Here is a 23,757-nt window from a genome sequence, read left to right as displayed (position 1 = left end):
AAAACTAGCATTCCTGAACAGATGAGATGCATCGGGGCTATCAGAAGCCACAAAATGGCCTAGAACAGGCATCCCCAAACTTTTTACACAGGGGGCCAGTTCACTGTCCCTCAGACCGTTGGAGGGCCGCCACATACTGTGCTCCTCTTACTGACCACCAATGAAAGAGGTGCCCCTTCCTGAAGTGTGGCGGGGGGCCAGATAAATGGCTTCAGGGGTCCGCATGCGGCCCGCGGGCCGTAGATTGGGGACGCCTGGCCGAGAACAACAAAAAAATATACTGGCTGGGCACGGTGGCTCACATCTGTAATCCCAGCACTTTTGGAGGCCGAGGCTGGTGAAACACTTGACCCCAGGAATTTGAGACCATCTTGTGCAACATGACCGAGACTCCATTTCTACAAACAATAGCTGGGCATGGTGATGCATGCCTGTGGTCCAAGCTACTAGCAGGACTGAGCTGGTAGGATCCTCGAGCGTGGGGAGTCAGGGCTGCAGTGAGCCGTGATTGCACTACTGCACCCCAATCTTGGGGACAGAACAAGACCTTGTCTCAAAAAACAAACAAACAAAAAAAGATACTGTAAGATTCTTCAGGAGACGAAGGAAAAGAAATATTTAGAAAACAAGATTAGTAATAGTTAAACATGCCATTGATACTTCATAAGATTGAATGTCATATATATGTACTGTTTTCAGCAGCAATTGTATTTCTTATAGAAAAAGCAGAAGTCACTGGATGTGTTAAAAATCCTATTTTAGCTGCACATTTAAAAAATGCCTACCCACTAGATCCTAGCTACTCTCAACAGGCATCTTCTGACAACTAATCAAAATGCAAGTAGTAAAAAAAAGAAGAGAAGGAAGATCTAGTCACCCAAGAGACTTCGAAGCCATTATACTGTTTTAATGATGAAGGTAGCACTCTACTTATTACAACATTTAGGAATTCCTCTGAGATGGTAGGTTTCAAGAAAAATTGTTTTGAAAAATTTCAGACTTTCAGAAGAGTTGCAAGATTTGTGCAAATGACTCTGGTATACCCTTCATCCAGATTCACCAATTATATCTTCGTTTACTCATTCTGCATGTATGTGTTTTTTCCTATGCTGTTTAAGAATTAGCTACAGACATCATCGTGTCTCATTAACCATAATATTTTGGCATGCCCATTTGAAAAGCATGTTTGTTTGTTTGTTTGAGACGGAATCTCAGTTGCCCAGGCTGGAGTGCAGTGGCGCAGTCTCCGCTCACCGCAACCTCTGCATCCTGGGTGCTAGCAGTTCCCTGCCTCAGTCTCTCGAGTAGCTGAGGCTACAGGCACAAGCCACTACGCCTAGCTAATTTTTTGTATTTTAGTAGAGATGGGGTTTCAGGGTGGTCTTAAACTCCTGAGATCAGGCAATCTACCTGCCAGGGCCTCCCAAAGTGCTAGGATTACAGGTGTGAGCCACTGTGCCCGGCCTTGTTTTTCATTTTTTTGTTTTTTGTTTAATTTTAAGACAGAAGCTCGTTTCTGAGGCTTGAGTGCAATGGTGCGGTCTTGACTCACTGTGACCTCTGCCTCCTGGACTCAAGCAATTCTCCTGCCTCAGCCTCCAGCATAGCTGGAATTACAGGCACGCTCCATGACACTGAGCTAATTTTGTATTTTTAGTAGAGACGGGGTTCTCTGTGTTGGTCAGGCTGGTCTCAAACCCCGGACCTCAGGTGATCCGCCTGCCTTGGCCTCCCAAAGAGCTGGGATTACAGGTGTGAGCCACCACGCCCAGCCTCATATCTTTTTTCTTGGCTTCAAGAAAATGTGTTTTCAAAGAACCGGCTCGGTTTCGTCATTCTCCACTGTTTTACTGTTTTCTCTTTGCTTAGTTTCTACTCTGATCTTCTTTCTTCTTTCTTTCTTCTTGCTTGGGTTTCATTTACCCGTGCTAATTTGCTTTACAAATCATAACTCCCTCAGCATCTCTGAACTTTGATCTCTGTGTCATCACCTCAGCAAGACTGTTGGACTGTGTTTGAATTCCTTTTCCCTGTACTGCAGTCTGGGAATTTCCTTCAAGCAGGAAGCACTGGCAAATGCAGGCTTACCTTGTGGGTTTCTGAGACTAGTCTGCACTGCCGGTTGTCCACTGTCTGAAAAACAGCTATTTTATCTGTTTTGTCCAGTTCCCTGGTTGTTTGTGGTGGAAAGGCAATTCCCACAGTGACTGATCTTTCTTGGGCTGCAGCAGAGGTCCTTTGCAAACCTTTTAGGCTAATCAGAAGAAATAAATTCTGTCCCTTTACCTTTTAATCCGTTCAGTCCAACTTCTCCACATTCCTTCCTCTGGATTTGTTTTTAATCTAGAACAAATTGATTTCATGATCTGTTGAAACTCAAATGCACTATCTATCTTTAAATTACTTGCAGATGAGGACATCTTAAAATACAGGTCCATGCTGGATCTTACAAGTTCTCTTAGTATGATGTCTTTGTTCTTTATTTTCTCATTTCTGTCCTAGAGCTAAACGGCCTTCATTCTAAGCATGACAGATGAAACTTCTTTACTCTCTTTCCAAATATTTAATATATAGCCCTGAAGCATTGGAGAGGCTAAGTGCATTTATGTTTTTTAAGTTGCCTTGGGCTTGTTCTCCATCACTAGATTTAGTCTTTGTCTAAATGCATTGTATGTAATTCTTGTTATTTTTCCCTTATAATTTCACTCAGTGTTTGTTATTGTTCTCATCTTGTTCTCTTGAATTATGCCTAGTTTAAAAATGTAGCCACATAAACAGTATTTTCTTGTCTGATTTTTTTTTTTCCTAGATGGTATAGCTGTATGCTGGGAAAGAAATGCAGCCTGGCGCCTCTGAAAGAAGAGCTTCGCATCCAAGGGGTGAGGCTTTGTCATTACTGTTCTGATGTAGCTACTCTTTTCTGTACCCATGGAGCACAGGTACAGTGTTGCTACATTGATATATTGCACTGTGGTGAAGTCAGGGTCTTCAGTGTATATCCCTGGAACTATGTCCATTGTGTGTGTTGTACCCACCTAGCAACCTCCCATCAGCCGGGCGCGGTGGCTCAAGTCTGTAATCCCAGCACTTTGGGAGGCTGAGGCGGGTGGATCATGAGGTCAAGAGATCGAGACCATCCTGGTCAACATGGTGAAACCCCGACTGTACTAAAAATACAAAAAATTAGCTGGGCATGGTGGCGAGTGCCTGTAATCCCAGCTACTCAGGAGGCTGAGGCAGGAGAATTGCCTGAACCCAGGAGGCGGAGGTTGCGGTGAGCCGAGATCACGCCATTGCACTCCAGCCTGGGTAACAAGAGTGAAACTCCGTCTCAAAAAAAAAAAAAACAATCTCCTATCACCTGCCACTCCCCCAAGCAACCTCCCATTACCTGGTTTCCCACTCCCCCAAGCAATCTCCCATCACCCGGTCTCCCACTCCCCGTACCACAAGTCTCCCTTTGTCCATCAGTCCATACAGCCTCTACTTAGAAGTAAGAACATGTGGTATCTCTCTTTTTGTGTCTCAGTTGTTTCACTTAAGATAATGGCCTCCAGTTCTATTCCTATTGCTGAAGACATAATTTCATTCTTTTTTCTTTTTTAAGACAGGGTTTCACCATATTGGCCAGGCTGGTCTCTAAACTCCTAACCTCAGGTGATCCATCTGCCTTAGCCTCCCAAAGTGCTGGGATTACAGGCGTGAGCCACCAAGCCCAGCATTTCATTCATTTTTGTAGCTGAATAGTATTGCATTGTGTATACATTCTACATTTTCCTTATCCAATCCTTTGTTGATGGATACTTAGATTGATTCAAGTACGGATATTTATTTTTTTCTCCTTTCTTTCTTCTTTACAAGGTCTATCTCTGTTGCCCAGGCTGGAGTGCAGTGGTCGGATCATGACTCACTATAACCTTGAACTCCTGGGCTCAACCCATCCTCCCACCTCAGCCTCCTGAGTAGGTAGGACTATAGGCACATGCCACCATGCCTAGGTAATTTTTCTTTTTTCTTTAATAGTGATGGGATCTTACCATGTTGCCCAGGCTGGTCTCAAACTCCTGGGCTCAAGCCATCCTCTCACCTCAGTCTCCTGAACTGCTGAGATTACAAGTGTGCACCACTGCACCCCAGCTAATGATTTATTTTCCTCTGGGACCAATTCTAGTGTTTTTTATACTTTCAGCTCTTACATTTGAGTCTCTAGTCCATCTTGAGGTTATTTCTCATATATCTACTTTTTTTTTTTTTAAGAAGTGGGGTCAGGCCAAGGCAGGGTAGATCACAAGGTCAAGAAATTGAGACCATCCTGGCCAACATGGTGAAACTCTGTCTCTACTAAAAATAAAAAAATTAGCTGGGTATTCTGGCACGTGCCTGTAGTCCCAGCTACTTAGGAGGCTAAGGCAGAAGAATTGCTTGAACCCAGAAGGCGGAGGTTGCAGTGAGCCGAGATCGTGCCATTGCACTCCAGCCCACGACCAAGTGAGACCCTGTCTCCAAAAAAAAAAAAAGGAAGGAAGGAGCTCAAGTCTGTAATCCCAGCACTTTGGGAGGCCGAGGCGGGTGGATCACGAGGTCGAGAGATCGAGACCATCCTGGTCAACGTGGTGAAACCCCATCTCTACTAAAAATACAAAAAATTAGCTGGGCATGGTGGCGCGTGCCTGTAGTCCCAGCTACTCAGGAGGCTGAGGCAGGAGAATTGCTTGAACCCAGGAGGCGGAGGTTGCGGTGAGCCGAGATCGCGCCATTGCACTCCAGCCTGGGTAACAAGAGCGACACTCTGTCTCAAAAAAAAAAAAAAAAAAAAAAAAAAAGGAAGGAAGGAGGGAGGGAGGGAGCCTTGATTTCTGTCAACCAGACTGTAGTGTGGTTGAACAATTGCAGTTTGCTGCAACCTCAAACTCCTAGGCTTAAGTGATCCTCCCACTTCAGCCTCCCAAGTAGCTGCGGCTGTTGGCACATACCACCATGCCCAGCTAATGTAATTTTTAGTAGAAAAAGATCTCTCTGTGTTGCCCATACTAGTCTTAAACTCCTGCACTCAAGTAATCCTTATTTTTTATAAAGATAGGGTCTCACAGTGTTGCCCAAGCTGGTCTCAAACTACTGGCCTCAAGCCGTCTCCCACTCTGGCCTCCCTAAGTGCTGGGATTACAGGTGTGAGACCCTGCCCCTGACAACTACCTACTCTGATGGTAGTTTTGAGTATAGAATTTAAAGTATAACTCTAAAACTCTAAATATGTTTTTTTGTTTTGTTTTCCATGTTTTATATATTTAGGGCTAAAATATATTTTACATGTAGATTATTGAAACAAGGCCTTTTTGGACAAATATAACAGAGAAAGGTGGAGAAAAATAAGATGAGTAGAATGTCAAAGAGAAACTGGAAACCAGAAAACCTGATATCTACCAGTGACCTTACATCTAACTCCTTTTTATTTTTAATTTTTTAGATTTTTATTTTTTACCATGCCTCCAAGACAAGTTCAGCTCAGTCCTATATGGAGCCAGAAACTCAAACTAGATAGGTTTAGGGGCTTGTGGTGGGCCATGCAGTTAGCTGTGGGGGAACAGCACCAGAACACAGTCTTGGTCCAGTGTTCTTCGAACTAGGATGACATTCCAAAGAGTATAGCCCCTGCTTCTGTTTCAGAAGGCAGGTCACAAGTAAGTACTCCCAGGCCTGGCATAATGGCCCACGCCTCTAATCACAGCGCTTTCGGAGGCTGGGGTAGGCAGATTGCTTGAGCCCAGGAATTCAAGACCAGTCTGGGCAACACAGCAAAATCCCATCTCTACAAAAAAATACAAAAAACTATCCAAGTGTGATGGTGCATGCCTGTAGGTCCCGCTAGCCAGGAGACTGGGGTTGGAGGATCCATTGAACCTGGAAAGTTGAAGTTGCAGTGAGCTGAGATCATGCCGCTGCACTACATCCTGGGCAACAGAACGACACCCTGTCTCCAAAATTATTTTTTAAATAAAATAAAGACTCCCCCTGCCACTTCCACTTTCCTCTCTGTTTATGGTGTTTGGTCTGAGTCAGAGGACTTTTCAGCAAAAGGGTCAGATGCAAGTCAGTTAGGGAAACAGAGTTTCTGATCTCTGGTTTCTCTCTGACATCCTATTCCTCCTCTTTTCCTTACAATACCATTTCTTGGGCAAATTGTGAAAGCTACAAAGTAGTTCCTTTTCCTTTCCTAAAATCTGATTGATAGAAGAGATTACCAGCCAGGCGTGGTGGCTCACACCTGTAATCCCAGCACTTTGGGAGGCCGAGGCAGGCGGATCAAGAGGTCAAGAGATCAAGACCATCCTGGCCAACATGGTGAAACCCCGTTCCTACTAAAAATTTTAAAATCAGCTTGGCATGGTGGCATGTAATGTAATACCAGCTACTCAGGGGGCTGAGGCAGGAGAGTTGCTTGAACCCAGGAGGCAGAGGATGCAGTGAGCCGAGATTGCACCACTGCACTTCAGCCTGGGTGACAGAGCAAGACTTCATTTAAAAAAAAAAAAAAAGGGAGAGAGATAATATCTACCTGTGTCTAGCCAGGCTTTGGTTGGCTTTCTTTCTAAAAAAGAAAACAAAAAACCACTTGAGGCCAGTTACAGTTACTCACACCTGTAATGCCAACACTTTGGGAGACCGAGGTGGGTGGGTCGCCTGATGTCAGGAGTTTGAGACAAGCCTGGCTGAGATGGCGAAACCCCATCTCTACTAAAAAGACAAAAATTAGATGGGCGTTGTGGCACATGCCTGTAATCCCAGCTACTCAGGAGGCTGAGGCAGAATTGCTTGAACCTGGGAGGAAGAGGGTGCCATGAGCTGAGATCACTCCACAGCACTCCAGTCTGGGTGACGGAGCAAGATTAGGTCTCAAAAATAAATAAATAAATAAAACCACTTGAGTCATATTACAAATAATTCTCTCATTAGCTGTCTTTTCTGTGTTTCATATATTTGAAACTTCAAGTCAGATCTATAAATTCTCTTACGTTTTATGGGAGAAAAAAACAACTTTGTTGAGAGATGATTTATTCATTCATTATTAGGCAGCTATCTATAACTGTTGTTTGGTAATAGTGTTTGTTAACTGATTAAAAAAGAAGGGGCAACATAAAATAGCATGAGGCAGCAGCCAGAAACATAGTGGTAGAATGATTTCAGTTTGATGAAATGCTGTCTTTTTTGGTTTCAGGTCCCAAAAGTCACCTACACTGAATTCTGTCAAGGTCGGACGATGAGATGGGCCTTAGCTTGGAGTTTTTATGACGATGTAACAGTACCAGTAAGTACAGACTTTGCTTTGGCCTCACCACCTGCCAGCATATGGTGGGTTTTCGTCAGTCATAAGTGAACTGAATCTGTATTGTCCTGTGTAACTGGAATTTGCCCCAAATGCTTAAGTCAAAATGGAAAGGTTGTAACCAAGATCCCATCCTGGAAAGCTGATTGTGGAGACCATGGGGCTTCCCTCGGTGGCTTTGTATGGCGTATAGTGATTTTGGCTCAGCAGACAGAAATGTATCTTTTAGATATCAAAATTTTGGCCAGGCACAGTGGCTGATGCCTGTAATCCCAGCACTTTGGGAGGCTGAGCTGGGCGGATAACCTGAGGCCAGGAGTTCGAGACCAGCCTGGCCAACATGGTAAAATAACGTCTCTACTAAAAATACAAAAATTAGCTGGGCATGGTCATGCATGCCTGTAATCCCAGCTACTAGGGAGACTAAGGCACGAGAATTGCCTGAACCCAGGAGACAAGTTGCAGTGAGCTGAGATTGTGCCACTGCACTCCAACCTCAGCCACAGAGCAAGGCTCTGTCTCAAAAAAATTAAAAAAAAAAAATAATAATAATAATGAAAACAACAGCAAGAATTCAGGCAACATAGGCTGTAGAAATACTTTGCAGGTAGAATTACGCTGGTGGACATGCCTCAAGAATTGAAAGCCAAGTCCGTTTCTTTTGTTTTACCACTGCTGCCTTCCTAGAATAGCTGCCTCTGAGGCTCCAGAGAATTGAGAAGTTGACTTTTTGGATTGCAGGCTTTTGATGTGTGACACTTGGGGATCATTCTAATGAAGGGTTCTATCTTGACTTTCGGATTAGCACTAGAATATTAACCGTTTGAAACTGGGTGATAGATCATTATCCCTTTCTATTTTGTGTATGCTAGAACATTTTCTGGAATAAAAAGTTAAAAGAAATGATTTGTGGTCAGGCCTGGTGGCTTATACCTGTAATCTCAGCACTTTGGGAGGCCGAGGCGGGCTGATCAGTTGAACTCATGAGTTTGAGACCAGCCTGGGCAACATGGTGAAACCCCATCTCTATAAAAAATACAAAAAATTTTGTATTTTGATACTGCATGCCTCTAGTCCCAGCTGCTCAGGAGGCTGAGGTGAGAGGATCACTTGAGCCTGGGAGGTGGAGGCTACAGTGAGCCATGACCATGTCACTACACTTTCAGCACTTTGGCCTGGGGCAACAGAGTAAGGCCCTGTCTCAAAAAAAAAAATAAAAAGAAAGAAAGAAAAAAGAAAAGAAAATGATTTGCTCACAGATGTCTCTTTGTCCTCGGTACTGCCATAGTAAAGGAAGAATGCCTCTAAGCTAGCCACACTGAATGATTTTCCGGGCAGTGCTGAGAGGCAGTGTCAGAACAGCGTCTGTTGGTTCTTGTAGTTCTCTCCCAGGTCTGTTGGCTTCTTGTTGCCTGAAGATTCCCTCCTGAAGTGTCTGCACACCCTGCTCAGCACATGCTCCTCCCTTCTTAGGATGTGTGGGGACCTGGCGCCTGCCGCTTTGTGTCTGTCTCCTCAGCCCCTGCAGCAGGCTTCTGCTGGGTGCTGTTCTCCCAGGCTCTTGGCTGCTCTCAGTCTCTAAAGTCATCTTACACGTTGCTGTGTGTCCGAGGCTCCTTCCCTGCCCTTGTAGGGTAGGGAAGTAGAGACGTGCACAAGACAACAGTTTGCAGGGACTGCCATGTTTCTGAAAACAGGAGCTCAAATTCGAGATTGAGCCTGTCCTTCTACTCTGCAGCTGGAAGTGCCGCTGGGCTGAAGTCCACTCCCCAGTGGCACCCGAATGGCCCTTTCTGTGGAAGCCTAGACTCCTGCACAGGGCAGTATGGTATCTAGAGGTTTGTGTTTGAAGTAGTCTGTGGTTAAAAAGATGTTTCTGCTTTTTCGACACCTCCCCACCACCCAAAAGGATTATCCTTTCTGTCATTTTCTAGAATGCCAGGGCCCTCGCAGCAAATGGTTAAACCATTAGTAATGCTCTGAGGTATCTCCGTGTGGACGCTAGCCGGTGCAGGAAGGAGGAACTGCGCCTGTTTTCACGTGCTTTCTGTTTCACCCGCTTCCCACATTTGTCGGCACTGCAGGCGGAAGGGCTGGTAGTGCACCCTGGCACTCTATGCCAGCTCCGACCGAGTCCCCCAGCCCTCCTGGATGAGTCGCTGTTTCAGATCCATGCAGTAAAGGGCACTGCTTCTGTGTTAACAAAATTAGCTTATTTTGAAAAGGAACCCCGTAAGTGTCCCTCTTCTCCTCACCTCTGTTTTGGGACATCCTTCAGCCCCATTCATAGTTCTCAACCATCAAAGAATGCCGAGGACCTCAGATTTCTCCCATGCCAGAGTCTGCCTTCCTCTCCTCCACTGTCCCCAGCCCCAGGCTGTTAATAATGCACTCCCAAGTGTTCCATTAGATGCGCTTAAACCGCTACAGGAAAAAATGGCAATTCCTGATTTGTAGTAACCCAGCAACAGTTTCTTAGCACTGCTGCCCTTGATCAGCAACTGCTTTCCCTGGGGGTCGTCCCAGGGTACTCGAAAGGTTTTTATTTAGCTGTCTTTGTGGTTCTCTTCCCTCTTCCTAGACCTCTTTCTCTACCCTCGTTTTTTGAAAAGCCCATCTGACTTTCCCTGTCTGGCTCCTGTTGGGGGTGAGGAAGGAGAAGGATGCTGCTTTAGACAAGGAATAGAGCTAGTTAAGCAGAAACATTGACCTATTTCCCCACCCCCACTCCCGCCATTTTAGGGTAAATGTGCAAGTTACTATGGCAACTTCTGTTTTCACTTATCTCAGGCCTACTGACTCGTTTCTGTTGGTGCTGAATGCTGAAAAATTCTAATTCACTGGTGATTCGCATGCCCACACTCAGCCCATTCCTGTTGTATGGATTTATTTTAGCAACAAAAAGACAAGTCCTAATGTTGATAGAATTTTGTTCCATAATTTCAACTAATGATGAATATAAGGAAGCGTATCGTACAAACTGTTCTTTGCAGAATTCTAACAAGCCACTTAGCCTCTTTGTTCCAGTGCTCCTCTAATTGCCCAAGGCATTATTTTATCTTCGTTTTGGTTTTCTTTAAGGAAGTCTGACATATGTTAAGAGAAAAAAAGGGAAAAGTGTAGCTCTAGTGACTCTTGGTGTGCATGGCTCAGGAACTCTGGGTTTAAAAAAGGATCCCCTGTAATTCAAGACATTATCTTTAAGCGTGAGGCATTGCCGTCTAGGGAGTAATAACTAGAGGGCTTTATGGAGAGCAGATGGAGGAGAAGGGTCCAGTTAGGCAGCCTTGTGTGTGTTGGAGCTGGGTGTCCTGGTAGTGCTCTGCCCCCTTCACCCTGTGTTTTAGTCTTGTGCACAGAGCTGCAGGATGATGCTGTGCAGATGCCCCCAGTGTGGGGCAGGCATCAGGCTGGTACTACTGGAGGCCTCCCTCTCATTTTGAAGAGCTCATCTGCTTTTATCAGTTTTATGTATTGATTTGTTGAAAGTGTCCTGCTGTTAAGAAATGGTTTGGGCTGGCTGCGGTGACTGATGCCTGTAATCCCAGCACTTTGGGAGGCTGAGGTGGGTGGATCACCAGGTCAGGAGTTCTAGATCAGATTGGCCAGCATGGTGAAATCCCATCTTTACTAAAAGTACAAAAGTTAGCTGGGTGTGGTGGCGTGCGCCTGTATCCCAAGCAGGCGATCATGAGGTCAGGAGTTTGAGACCATCCTGGCCAACATGGTAAAACCCTGTCTCTACTAAAGTACAAAAAATTAGCCGGGCATGGTGGCACGCGCCCATAGTCCCAGCTACTTGGGAGGCTGAGGTAGGGTAATCACTTGAACCCGGGAGGCAGAGGTTGCAGTGAGCTGAGATCGTGTCACTGCACTCCAGCCTGGGTGATAGAGCAAGACTCTATCTTTTTTTTTTTTAGATGGAGTTTCGCTCTTGTTACCCAGGCTGGAGTGCAATGGCGCAATCTTGGCTCACCACAACCTCCGCCTCCTGGGTTCAAGCAGTTCTCCTGCCTCAGCCTCCCGAGCTGGGATTACAGGCAGGCGCCACCATGCCCAGCTAATTTTTGTATTTTTAGTAGAGATGGGGTTTCACCATGTTGACCAGGATGGTCTCGATCTCTTGACCTCGTGATCCACCCACCTCGGCCTCCCAAAGTGCTAGGATTACAGGCTTGAGCCACCGCGCCCGGCTGACTCTATCTTTTTTAAAAAATCAATGTGATGGTCAGGGGCCTGAGCTGTTGAGCAAAACCAAAGCTTAGGACCCTCTTCTTAGTTACTTTTATTAAGTGTGATCCTCGTTGTGATGGTAAACATATAAGACATTGTTTTTTGTTCCTTAAAATGATCCGTTTTATAGGAAAGAAAAACACAGGGAACTGCTGATGCAAAATTGCATGTGAGTAAGTGCTGACATGAATAGTAGGGGCGAGAGTAGTCAGGAGTTCAGCAAAGGACGTGGCTCAGGCTGGGGCTAGTCAAAGGCGACCTTATGAAGGAGGCATCACCAGCGTCTGACTCTTAGGTAGGTGGGTAGTGCTCTAAATATGTGTTAAATGTTTAAAGGAATGGTGTAGGACTCGTATTGAAGGCAACATTGTGAGTAGGAACTAGTAGATGTAGTAGATTTGAAGCACCAGATATAATATGTGTTGTTATTTGAATATTTCACATACATTATATTCTCATTTTATTTCAACCTGACAGCAATTGAGTGAAGTAAATGGTATTATTATCTCCACTTGATAGACGAGGAAACAGGAGGCTCCAGAAAGTCAGGTTGGAACCCAGATCAGTCTGATTTCACAGCCTGGGCACTTAACGTCACTCTGATACTCGGCCTGCCGTGGTCCTGTGTTCTTCCTGGCCTGGCCGGAACCTGCTCGTGTTGGCCCTCACATCTTGCTGTGGACCATGGCAGCAGCCTCTCATCTCAGAGTTACTTGGATTCGTCCTGTGGTCAGCACCCTGTTCGCCCACTCCTGAGTGGCTCCTGCTAACAGGATGAAGTATACATCCTTGTCTGGCTCCTTGGGACTGCCAGATCTATCTTGACTTTCCCTTCCGTCCTAGTCGCTCTCAGTTTTCCCGACTGTCCCATCTCTACCCCATTTGCCTCCACAGCTTTCCCATGGTGCCAGAGTCAGAGCTGACTTCTTACAACCTTTGCTCACACCCCATTCTCACCCTTCCCTCTGACTTCCTCCACTGCAGCCCAGACCAGTTCCAACTTACTTGCATAAAGCTCCCTCAGCCATTCAGCCCATAGAACATAGATATCTCTCCCTTCCTCTGGCCTCCACCGCATTTATCTTTCAGTTATCTGTATTCTGCACAAACTTCCTTGTGACATGCTTTGCATTGGTATTTTGTTTAACTGAGGTACTGTGGATAACACCAAAACCCTCTTGCACAGATGTGGGAAAGGCCTTTCGTGAGCTGGTCCCTATCTGGCTTTACATAGAACAGGGGACCTGACTTCACTACACTTCAGTTTCCTCATCTGTAAGGTGGGGAATAATAATAGCACCCACCACATAGGGTTGTTTTGAGGATTAAAGGTACTTAACATAGCGCCTGGTATGTAGTAAGTGCTCAGTAAAATATATCGTATTATCATTTCCCACCATTTCTTCCCACCTGCCCCTGCATTTGCTGCTCCAGCAATGTTGAGCTATGGCTCTCTAATCCCTCTGCCTGGAGATTCCTCCTCTGACCATTAACCCATGTACGTCAGAAGTTGCAAGTTTTTTTGTGAAAAATCAGACCTTGGCGATGACCTTGAGTGATAGGCTATAAATAACTCCACCAAGCTTAATTTTTTTTTTTTTTTTTTTTGACACTGGGTCTCACTCTGTTGCCAGGGCTGGAGTATAGTGGCATGCTCACGGCTCACTGCAGCCTCAACTTCCCAGGCTCATGTGATCCTCCCTGCTCAGCCTCCCTGGTATCTGGGTCTACAGGCATGTGCCACCATGCCTAGCTAATTTTTGGATTACTTTTATGGAGACAGGATCTCCCTAGGTCGCCCAGGTTGGTCGTGAACTCCTGTGCTCAAGTGATCCACCTGCCTCAGCCTCCCACAGTGTTGGGATTATAGACATGAGCTACTACGCCCAGCCTAAAATGCAAACTAATTTAATGTTGAGTCACATTGGTTTTTTTTTTTTTTTTTTTTTTGAGACGGAGTTTCGCTCTTGTTACCCAGGCTGGAGTGCAATGGCGCGATCTTGGCTCACTGCAACCTCTGCCTCCTGGGTTCAGGCAATTCTCCTGCCTCAGCCTCCTGAGTAGCTGGGATTATAGGCACGCACCACCATGCCCAGCTAATTTTTTGTATTTTTAGTAGAGACGGGGTTTCACCATGTTGACCAGGTTGGTCTCGATCTCTTGACCTCGTGATCCACCCGCCTCGGCCTCCCAAAGTGCTGGGATTACAGGCTTGAGCCACCGCGCCCAGCCTGTTGAGTCACATTGACCTTCTGAGAAGATACCCTGTATTTATTACATGCTCCATTTTTATTTCTACAAAGTATGACAAATAGTTATTTTATACATCATAAAAACAGGTTAATTCAATATGTTTTATTATTATTTATTTATTTATTTTGAGACAGATTCTTGCTCTGTTGCCAGGCACCAGGCTGGAGTGCAGTGGCACAATCTGGGCTCACTGCAACCTCTGCCTCCCAGGTTCAAGCAATTCTCCTGCCTCAGCCTCCTGGGTAGCTGGGACTACAGGCACACGCCACCATGCCCAGCTAATTTTTTTTTTTTTTTTGTATTTTTAGTAGAGACGGGATTTCACCACCTTGGCCAGGATGGTCTCGCTCTCTTGACCTCATGATCCACCCACCTCGGCCTCCCAAAGTGCTGGGATTACAGGCTTGAACCACTGCACCTGGCCAATATGTTTTAAATGTAATTTTAAACTGTCTGTTCCCAAAAATGCAGAATTAAATACACTGCATGATTCACAGGCATTTTACTTATTTTTTTGAGTCAACAGATACCTTAAAAGGTGTTAAATCTCGCTGGGCGTGGTGGCTCAAGCCTGTAATCCCAGCACTTTGGGAGGCCGAGGTGGGTGGATCACGAGGTCAAGAGATCGAGACCATCCTGGTCAACATGGTGAAACCCCGTCTCTACTAAAAATACAAAAAACTAGCTGGGCATGGTGGCGCGTGCCTGTAATCCCAGCTACTCAGGAGGCTGAGGCAGGAGAATTGCCTGAACCCGGGAGGCGGAGGTTGCGGTGAGCCGAGATCGTGCCATTGCACTCCAGCCTGGGTAACAAGAGCGAAACTCCGTCTCAAAAAAAAAAAAAAAAAAAGGTGTTAAATCTCATTAGTTATTAGAGAAATGCAAATTAAAAACATAATGGCATCCTGGTTAGACCATCTAGTGTTGACAAGGACGCAGAGCAACTGCTGATCCCGTCACACGCTGCTGGGTGTAAACTGGTAACATTCAGGAGAGCATATCTTTGGGAAGACTTGCGAAAGCGAAACTTGCTCATACTCTGTGACCCAGCAGTTCCACTCTTAAGTTTATATCCAACAGAAATATGTATTCACGTGTATCCCAAAATGTACAAGAATGTTCACAGCAACATTATTCATAATAGTCCTAAACTAGAAACAACTCAGATGTCTCTAAATAGTAGAAAGGGTGAATAAGTTGTAGTGTATTCAGAAGATGGAAACTACACAGTGATTCTGTTCCAGTGATTGAACCCACCTTCACAACAATATAAATGAATCCCATACCCATAATTTACATGAAAGGACTGGCCACAGTGGCTCACACCTGTAATCCTAGCACTTTGGGAGGCTGAGGCAGGTGAATGACCTGAGGTCCGGAGTTCGAGACCAACCTGGCCAACATAGTGAAACCCCATCTCTACTAAAAATACAGAAATTAGCTGGGCATGATGGCACATGCCTGTAGTTAGTTCCAGCTACTCAGCAGGCTGAGGCAGGAGAATCGCTTGAACCTGAGAGGTGGAGGTTGCAGTGAGCTGAGATCACGCCATTGCACTCCAACCTGGATGACAAAGTGAGACTCCATCTCAAAAAATAATAATAATTGAATAATTTACATGAAAGGAGTCCGATACTGAAGACTGCAGACCGGCACAACCCATTGTGATAGAAATCAGGGTCCTGAGCAGGAGGGAATTGGGAATTTACTCACTCCTGGTAAATAAGTTCTTAAGGCTTAGTTTATAACTGATATGCTTTTCTATAGGTATATTTCAATTTAAAAAAAAATTCTAAAAATATATCTGAATAGAACAGAATTAAGGCAACTGAAACTGTCTAAAGTTGATAATTCAACTTTAAATACAGATAGAAGCATATTTTTAGGTAGAGCAGAGCTGTCTGTATGAAAAAACAATTAGCCCAGAGTGGTGGTATACACCTGAAGTCCCAGCTACTTGGAGGCTGAGGTGAGAAGCAGTTTGAGGTTGCAGTGAGCCGAGATTGCAACACTGCATTCCAGTCTGGGTAAAACAGAGCGAGACTCCGTCTCCAAAAAAAAAAAAAAAACCCATAAAATAAAATAAATGATTATTTTGCTTTATCAGTTTTAAAAATAATGGTTTGGGCCGGGCGCGGTGGCTCAAGCCTGTAATCCCAGCACTTTGGGAGGCTGAGGCGGGTGGATCACGAGGTCAAGAGATCGAGACCATCCTGGTCAACATGGTGAAACCCCGTCTCTACTAAAAATACAAAAAATTAGCTGGACATGGTGGTGCGTGCCTGTAATCCGAGCTACTCAGGAGGCTGAGGCAGGAGAATTGCCTGAACCCAGGAGGTGGAGGTTGCGGTGAGCCGAGATCGCGCCATTGCACTCCAGCCTGGGTAACAAGAGCGAAACTCCGTCTCAAAAAAAAAAAAAAAAAAAAAAAAAATGGTTTGATGGTTCCCCAGCATATTCCAAAAGTGACCAAAGAGGGTGATTTGGTTTTCCTTTGTAGCATCTTACGAACCCATGGATTACATTTTTCTATTTATTAAATAGAGATGAAGTCTTACTGGGTTGCCCAGGCTGGTCTTGAACTCCTGGGCTCACAACACCTTCACAACAATATAAATGATCTTCCTGCCTTGATTTCCCAAGGTGCTGAGATTACAGGCATGAGCCACTGTGCCCTGCTGGATTACGTTATTTTGATATTTTTCAAATCATTACACTTAGTATCTTTACTGAGGTACAGTCATGGAGAATTTATCAGAATGGCTCATGAGTGATTTTTTTTTTTTTTTTGAGATGGAGTCTTGCTCTGTTGTTCAGGCTGGAGTGCAGTGGCGTGATCTTGGCTCACTGCAACCTCTGCTTCCCAGGTTCAAGTGGCCAATTTTTTGTATTTTTAGTAGAGATGGGGTTTCACTTGTGTTGGCCAGGCTGGTTTTGAACTCCCAACCTCAAGTGATCCTCTTACCTTGTTCTTCCAAAGTGTTGGGATTATAGGCATGAGCCACCATGCCTGGCCTGAGTCTTTTATCATATCCACTGTAGTCTTTGTTAGCTTTCTGGTATCACAGGTTGCTCTAGGCTCACATTTTTTCCTCTCTCGGATTTCAGATTTCTCCCAAGAGACCTGGTTTATTTTACTAGAAATAGTATTTAAAGGTGTTTATCTGGGCACTAGATAAGGTACTGGGTTAGTCATTGTTTTTAGGCTTCTTCAGCGGAGCTAGGAATTACCTTTTTTTTTTTTTTTTTTTTTTTTTTGAGATGGAGTTGCACTCTTGTTGCCCAAGCTAGAGTGCAGTGGTGTGATCTCGGCTCACTGCAAGCTCTGCCTCCTGGGTCAAGCAGTTCTTTGCCTCATCCTCCCGAGTAGCTGGGATTACAGTTGCGTGCCACCACACCCAGCTAATTTTTGTATTTTTAGTAGAGATGGGGTTTCAGCACGTTGGCCAGGCTGGTCTCAAACTCCTGACCTCAAGTGATCCACCTGCCTTGGCCTCCCAAAGTGTGGGGATTACCGGTGAGAGCCACCGTACCCGGCCCATTTTTTCAAATCAAGGAAATACACATACGTATTTATAACCATTCCTTCTTAAATAGGTAGCACTGTGCAATAAGTTTTCTTCCACTTGCTGTTTTTACTTTTTACTGTTTTTACCTAATCCTGGGGATGATTTCAGGACATTTTTAAAAATGACCATCCGATTAAGATGAAAGAAGTGGGCTAGGTGTGGTGATGTGCACCTGCAATTGCAGCTGCCTGGGAGGCTGAAGTGGAGAGAATCATTTTCGCCGGGGAGTGCAGGGCCAGCCTGGCAACATTGTAAGCCCCTGTCTCTTTTCAAAAACAGCCTATACACTGGGTTCTCCTCTCTGCTCTGTCTCTTTTCCCCTTGAGGTTTTTGTAGAAGTTGCTTTGCCAAAACAAAGAGGCTGTGGCTTCGTGCTCATCAGATCTCTCTGTAGAATGGCTCTTCTTCTCTGCCTGCAGGTGCTAGAGAGATTTTAATTATTTCATTCAGCCTGTGACTGCTTTTTTTTTTTTTTTCCTTAGCCTTGGTTAACAGAGCTTTGCAGATATAATATGCCTCACTGATCTGTGTCACGCTACACCACATATGAACGTTTCTTGGTCGATTACACCATTGAGATCCAGAAATTAAAGCGAGATTTAAATTTTTATCAGTCTGGGCAACATGGCAAAATACCAAAATATACAAAAATTGCCAGTCGTGGTGGCTCACGTGGTAATCCAAGCACTTTGGGAGGCTGAGATGGTGGATCCCAAGGTTAGGAGATTGAGACCATCCTGGCTAACATGGTGAAACCCCGTCTCTACTAAAATGCAAAAAGCTAGCCAGGCATGGTGACGCCCGCCTGTAGTCCCAGCTACTCAGGAGGCTGAGGCAGGGGAATCGCTTGAACCTGGGAGGCGGAGGTTGCAGTGGGCTGAGATTGTACCGCTTCACTCCAGCCTGGCGACAGAGCAAGACTCCGTCTCAAAAAAAAAAAAATACAAAAATTACCTAGGCATGGTGGCATGCACGTGTAGTCCCAGCTCCTCAGGAGACTGAGTTGGGAGAAGCACTTGAGTCTAGGAGGTTAAGGGAGCACTGAGTCATAATCATGCCACTGCACTCCAGCCTGGGTGACAGAGTACAACTGTGTACACAAAGACAAGAAATTTGTAGACAACCCTGAGATAGGATATCTTAAAATTTAAGAACCGGGGTGTGTGTGTGTGTGTGTGTGTGTGTGTGCGCGCGCGCGCGTGCACACATGCCTGATTTATGGCTTCTGTGATCTACCATGTTTTTAACACTTGCAGCTCCTCCCTGTTGATTATCATTTCTTGACTACTTGGAATTCAAAAGATATAAAACCTGTATCCTCTGGGACCTATGACTCCTCACCAGACTTCTTTCACATTGTAATTTCAGTAGTGCATCTTCAAATCGAAAATCAGTCATAAATTCACCTTCTGGTTCTTTGCATTAAACTGGATTAGCCACTGTAAATGATTGATTTTGGGGGTAGACTTTAAAATGCTGAATTATTTATGTTTGCCTTGCCTGCTAATCTAGATTATGACAGTTGAGTATAGCACTCTTCATTTAAAATATTTGTGGTTTGCAATTACAAGCATATTAGCAAAATAAGATTATTTCAGTTAGGGGAAAACTGACAGCTTCTGTGTACTAGTGTTTGTGACCTGTGGTGTTGAATTTAACTATTAATTTCTTAGAACTTGATCCTGTATTTTACTGTGACCTTGCCCACTAGGAATTTTCATTATAAACAAGAGGGGGACTGATCAACTGCAGTAAGCCATATAGAAGTTAATCTTCCATCACTGAAAACCTTGCTTGAGAACCCCTGGAGTATAAATTATCTGTCTCTTCAATGTCTGTTTTCTACAGTAGAGCAAAACTATATTCAAGACAATCCTGAGACCGTGTGTGTGCACGTACATATTAAAGCAGTTCATTAGAAATTTTCCTAATGCAGGTGGTGTGGTGGCTCACACCTGTAATCCTAACACTTTGGGAGTCTGAGGCAAATGGAGGGCTTCAGCCTACGAGTTCAAGACCAGCCTGGGTAATATAGCAAGACCTTTTCTTTATTTAAAAAGTAAAAATAAATTTTTTAAAAAATTTCTTTTTAAAAGCAATCTCCAGAAATACCAGGTTTATTTATGGACCATTGTATATGGGAATCCTTGGTAAGGATGCAAGTGAAGGAGCCATATTTGAGATGGGGAAGTTTTCATTTAGTCCTAAGATAACCAGGTAGTAATCGTCTATTTTGTGATTTCTGACTCCCTCGGAACTCTGAAAGTGTCCCTGATGGGGTTCTTGTAAGGTTGGTAAAGATGTATTTTCTTCCTTTTAATTTGTAGAAATAATAAAGACCATCCTTACTTTTGGAGAAAGACCGTACTTATTTTTGGAAAAAGGTCAGCTTTAGCGTGACAAATGAGAAACGGCAATAGCCTCACTTGACCGGTCAGAATCTGTGAGCAAAATGATTACTACCTCTGTGAGAAGAGATAGGGAGGGCCGCCCTTGTAGCCATACTTGAAGATAGCCTTTGCAGTGCAGGTGGGCTGTCGGGGAGGGCCAGGTTGCTGTAAGCTGTCCACGGACACAGTCTTGGATGTTGGAACAGGGAATGGGGAATCTGATTTTCGGCCCCCATCATCCTCCCACACACCAGCTTAATACTCTTCTTCCCCAGCTTAATACTCTTATTGTAAGCTCCTTACTGCAAAGCATTAGGCTCTCAGTAGACTAGAAGTTACGTTTCTCATGCAGGATGATTGAGTAGTAACAATATGACTGTCTTAATGTCAATATGGATTTGTCTCATCTTGTCTGAAACATAATTGAACAAGCTCAGGTTCAGACAGGTCTTAGAGTCCACTGTTCATTTCTCAAGAGCAGGTTCTTACACACACACACACACACACACACACACACACGCACACCCTCCCTTTGTTTTTTATTCTTTCTTAAAAGTTTCCTAGCATAGAATAAATTGGCTAGGTTGCTGTGTATGTATGCAGTGTGAGGCTGCTGGTTATTAGAGGACCTCACCCAGTAATTGGAACCTACCGTGCGTGTGTGCGTGCGTGCGTGCGTGCGTGCGTGCCTGCCTGCCTTCCTGCCTGCGTGCAGCTCTGTGTGTGCTCTGTCAGTGTTGCCAGGTAGAACTGGAATTATCCGTAGCACAGTCATCACATTCCTTTTAGCAGAAAAAGATCTTCAAACCTGACTTGGTATTTTCTCTTTTTTATCCTTTTTCTTGTTGTTTTTGAAACACAGTCTCCTTCTGTCACCCAGGCTGGAGTGAAGTGGCACAATCTGAGCTCTGCAACCTCCACCTTCTGTGTTCAAGTGATTCTCCTGCCTCAGCCTCCCAAGTAGCTGGCATTATAGGTGCCCACCACCACGCCTGCCTAATTTTTGTATTTTTAGTAGAGATGGGGTTTCACCATGCTGGCCAGGCTGGTCTCAAACTCCTGACCTGAAGTGATCCACCTGCCTCGCCTCCCAAAGTGCTGGGATTACAGGCGTGAGCCACCGTGCCCTGCCAGGAGTCTTTTCATCTCACTCTGTCACCCAGGTTTGAGTGCAAATTGTGTGATCATAGCTCACAGAAGCTTTGAACTCCTAGACTCAGGTGATCCTCCCACCTCAGACTCCCAAGCGGCTGGGATTACACGTGCAAGCTTCTGCTCCCAGCAACCAGAGTCATTTTTTAAAATGCCAGTTAGAAAATTTTTACTTTTTTTTTTTTTTTTTGAGACGGAGTTTCACCCTTGTTACCCAGGCTGGAGTGCAATGGCGCGATCTCGGCTCACCGCAACCTCCGCCTCCTGGGCTCAGGCAATTCTCCTGCCTCAGCCTCCTGAGTAGCTGGGATTACAGGCACGTGCCACCATGCCCAGCTAATTTTTTGCACTTTTAGTAGAGACGGGGTTTCACCATGTTGACCAGGATGGTCTCGATCTCTTGACCTCGTGATCCACCCGCCTCGGCCTCCCAAAGTGCTGGGATTACAGGCTTGAGCCACCGCGCCCGGCTAAATTTTTACTTTTTATTTTTATTATTATTATTTCTTTAGCCAGAGTCTTACTCTGTCGCCCAGGCTGGAGTGCAGAATGGTGCGATCTCGGCTCACTGCAACCTCTGCCTCTCGGGTTCAAGCAATTCTCCTGCCTCAGCCTCCTGAGTAGCTGGGTTTACAGGCACATGCCACCAAATCCGGCTAATTTTTGTATTTTTAATAGAGATGGGGTTTTACCATGTTGGCCAGGCTGGTCTCGAACTCCTGACCTCGTGATCCGCCTGCCTCAGCCTCCCAGAGGGCTGGGATTACAGGCATGAGCCACCATGCCTAGCCGAAAGTTTTTATGTTTATTTATTTATTTACTTATTTATTCGAGATAGGGTCTTCTCTCTTGCCCAGGCTAGAGTGTAGTGGCACACTCTGGGCTCACCGCAGCCTCAACCTCCCAGGCTTAAACAGCCCTCCCACCTCAGCCTACTGAGTAGCTGCGACCCCCATGTTCTGCTAATTTTTGTATTTTTTGTAGAAACTGGGTTTCCCCAGGTTGCCCAGGCTGGTTTCAAACTCCTAAGCTCAATCCATCTGCTTGCCTCTGTCTCCCAAAGTGCTGGGATTTCAGGCGTGAGCCACCGCACCCAGACTAAAGTTTTTACTTTAAAGAAAAAAATTTTCAATACAACGGTGCCATTGGTTTTTCAAGTGGAACCTGAGTCCCTCTAGTGGGTAGGGTGCAATTCACCTTCCAAGCTTGAGATAGGTGGGAGATGTCAGTCATGATTTTCTTGGAACCAGCTTTCAGATCCAATGTCTCATCAGCGCTGGTGTCACCCTCCCCAGCTAAAAGGCAGTGCTTAGCTCACCACTGGCTTGGTCCCAGCTTCAGCATTCAGTAGTCCTCCTCTGCCCATGTGATCTTCGCGGCCCTGATCTTTCCTTGCATGGATCTCACAGCCGTGGTTCACCAGCTGCTTTATTTCAAGCCTCAGCAAATATAAACTCACACTACAACTTGATGGTTTTTATGCCATGCAGTTCTTTCCAGCAAAAAATGCAGTGCCCCAGGGCCCTCGAGTTGCCATGAAACGAGTCGTTGTGCAGGTCTGCTGTGGGGCCACAGGTACCTGAAGGACGTTCAGCAGTTGGAGGAGTTACATGCTGATAGTCAGAACAAAGGCAGTGTGTACAGCTGGAAGGAAGTCTGGCGTTCAGTCCTAACCAGCTACTGTGTGACCTTCAGCTGCGATGACAGCCTTTCTGTAGCTTAGTTTTCCCTTTTGTAAAATAGGGAGATGCCAAAACTATCTTGCTATCTTGTGGGGTTTTTATTTTTATAATTTAAAAAATGTGTGTGTGTGTGTGTGTGTGTGTTGTGTTTTGTTTTGTTTTGTTTTCTGAGACAGAGTCTTGCTCTGTCCCAGCTGGAGTACAGCGGCACAGTCTCAGCTCACTGCAACCTCCGTCTCCTGGAATCAATTGATTCTTTTGTCTTAGACTCCCAAGTAGCTGGGACTATAATCACACGCCACAAAGCCTGGCTAATTTTTATATTTTTAGTAGAGACGAAGTTTCACCATATTGGCCAGGCTGGTCTTGAACTCCTGACTTTGTGATCCGCCTGCCTTGGCCTCCCAAATTGCTGGCTAGGAATACAGGCATAAGCCACTCCTCCAGGCCTATATTTTGTTTGGTTGGTTGGTTTTTAAAAGAGACAAGGTCTCATCCTGTTTCCTGGGCCGGAGTGCTGTAGCACAATCATAGCTCACTGCTGCCTGGCAGTCTTGGGCTCAAGTGATCCTCCCTCCTCTGCTTGCAGGGTAGCTGAGACTACAGGTGTACACCATTGTGGCTGGCTAGTTATAAACATTTTTTTAGAGATGGGAGGTCTTACTACATTGCCCAGGCTGGTCTCAAACTCCTAGGCTCAAGTGATCTCCAGCCACAGACTCCCAAAGTCCTAGGATGATAGGATGACCCACCACCCCTTGCAGGCTTGTTTTAAGTGCTGGAAATAACGCATCCAAAAGCCTTTGTGTTTTCAGTGCTCTATGATTGGTGGCAGAAGATGTGGAAATTTTCTCCATCTAGGTCATTACAATGCATGAGGTTTAATTATTCAGATAACTTTCTTTCTCATGCTTCCTTTTTCTTTCAGTCACCACCAAGTAAGCGAAGAAAATTAGAGAAACCAAGGAAACCCATTACGTTTGTGGTGTTGGCGTCCGTGATGAAAGAGTTGTCCCTGAAAGCATCGTCTCTGGGCTCCGAGACGGGGGAAGGCATCGTGGTCGTCACCACGTGGATTGAAAAGATTCTCACTGATTTGAAGGTACCCAGTTAACCATACCAATGAAGTCCTCATAAGAAACACTCCCTTTTTTCTT

The 23,757-nt window shown here is 45.2% G+C and overlaps 1 protein-coding gene across 2 annotated transcripts in view; it reads left to right on the top strand.

The window, feature by feature from the left end:
• METTL16 (methyltransferase 16, RNA N6-adenosine) overlaps positions 1-23,757 on the top strand; it is an 84,132-nt gene that overhangs the window by 59,696 nt on the left and 679 nt on the right. For both annotated transcript variants that reach the window (XM_039476858.2, XM_039476857.2), the window contains exons 7-9: positions 2,810-2,879; positions 7,214-7,303; positions 23,529-23,702. In XM_039476858.2, the coding sequence (XP_039332792.1) occupies positions 2,810-2,879; positions 7,214-7,303; positions 23,529-23,702 (334 nt within the window). The remainder of the gene's footprint in view (positions 1-2,809; positions 2,880-7,213; positions 7,304-23,528; positions 23,703-23,757) is intronic.

The sequence above is a fragment of the Saimiri boliviensis genome, chromosome 17, assembly GCF_048565385.1.
Source record: "Saimiri boliviensis isolate mSaiBol1 chromosome 17, mSaiBol1.pri, whole genome shotgun sequence".
In the NCBI taxonomy this organism is placed as follows: Eukaryota; Metazoa; Chordata; class Mammalia; order Primates; family Cebidae; genus Saimiri; species Saimiri boliviensis.
This window is presented reverse-complemented; position numbering and strand designations above follow the sequence as displayed.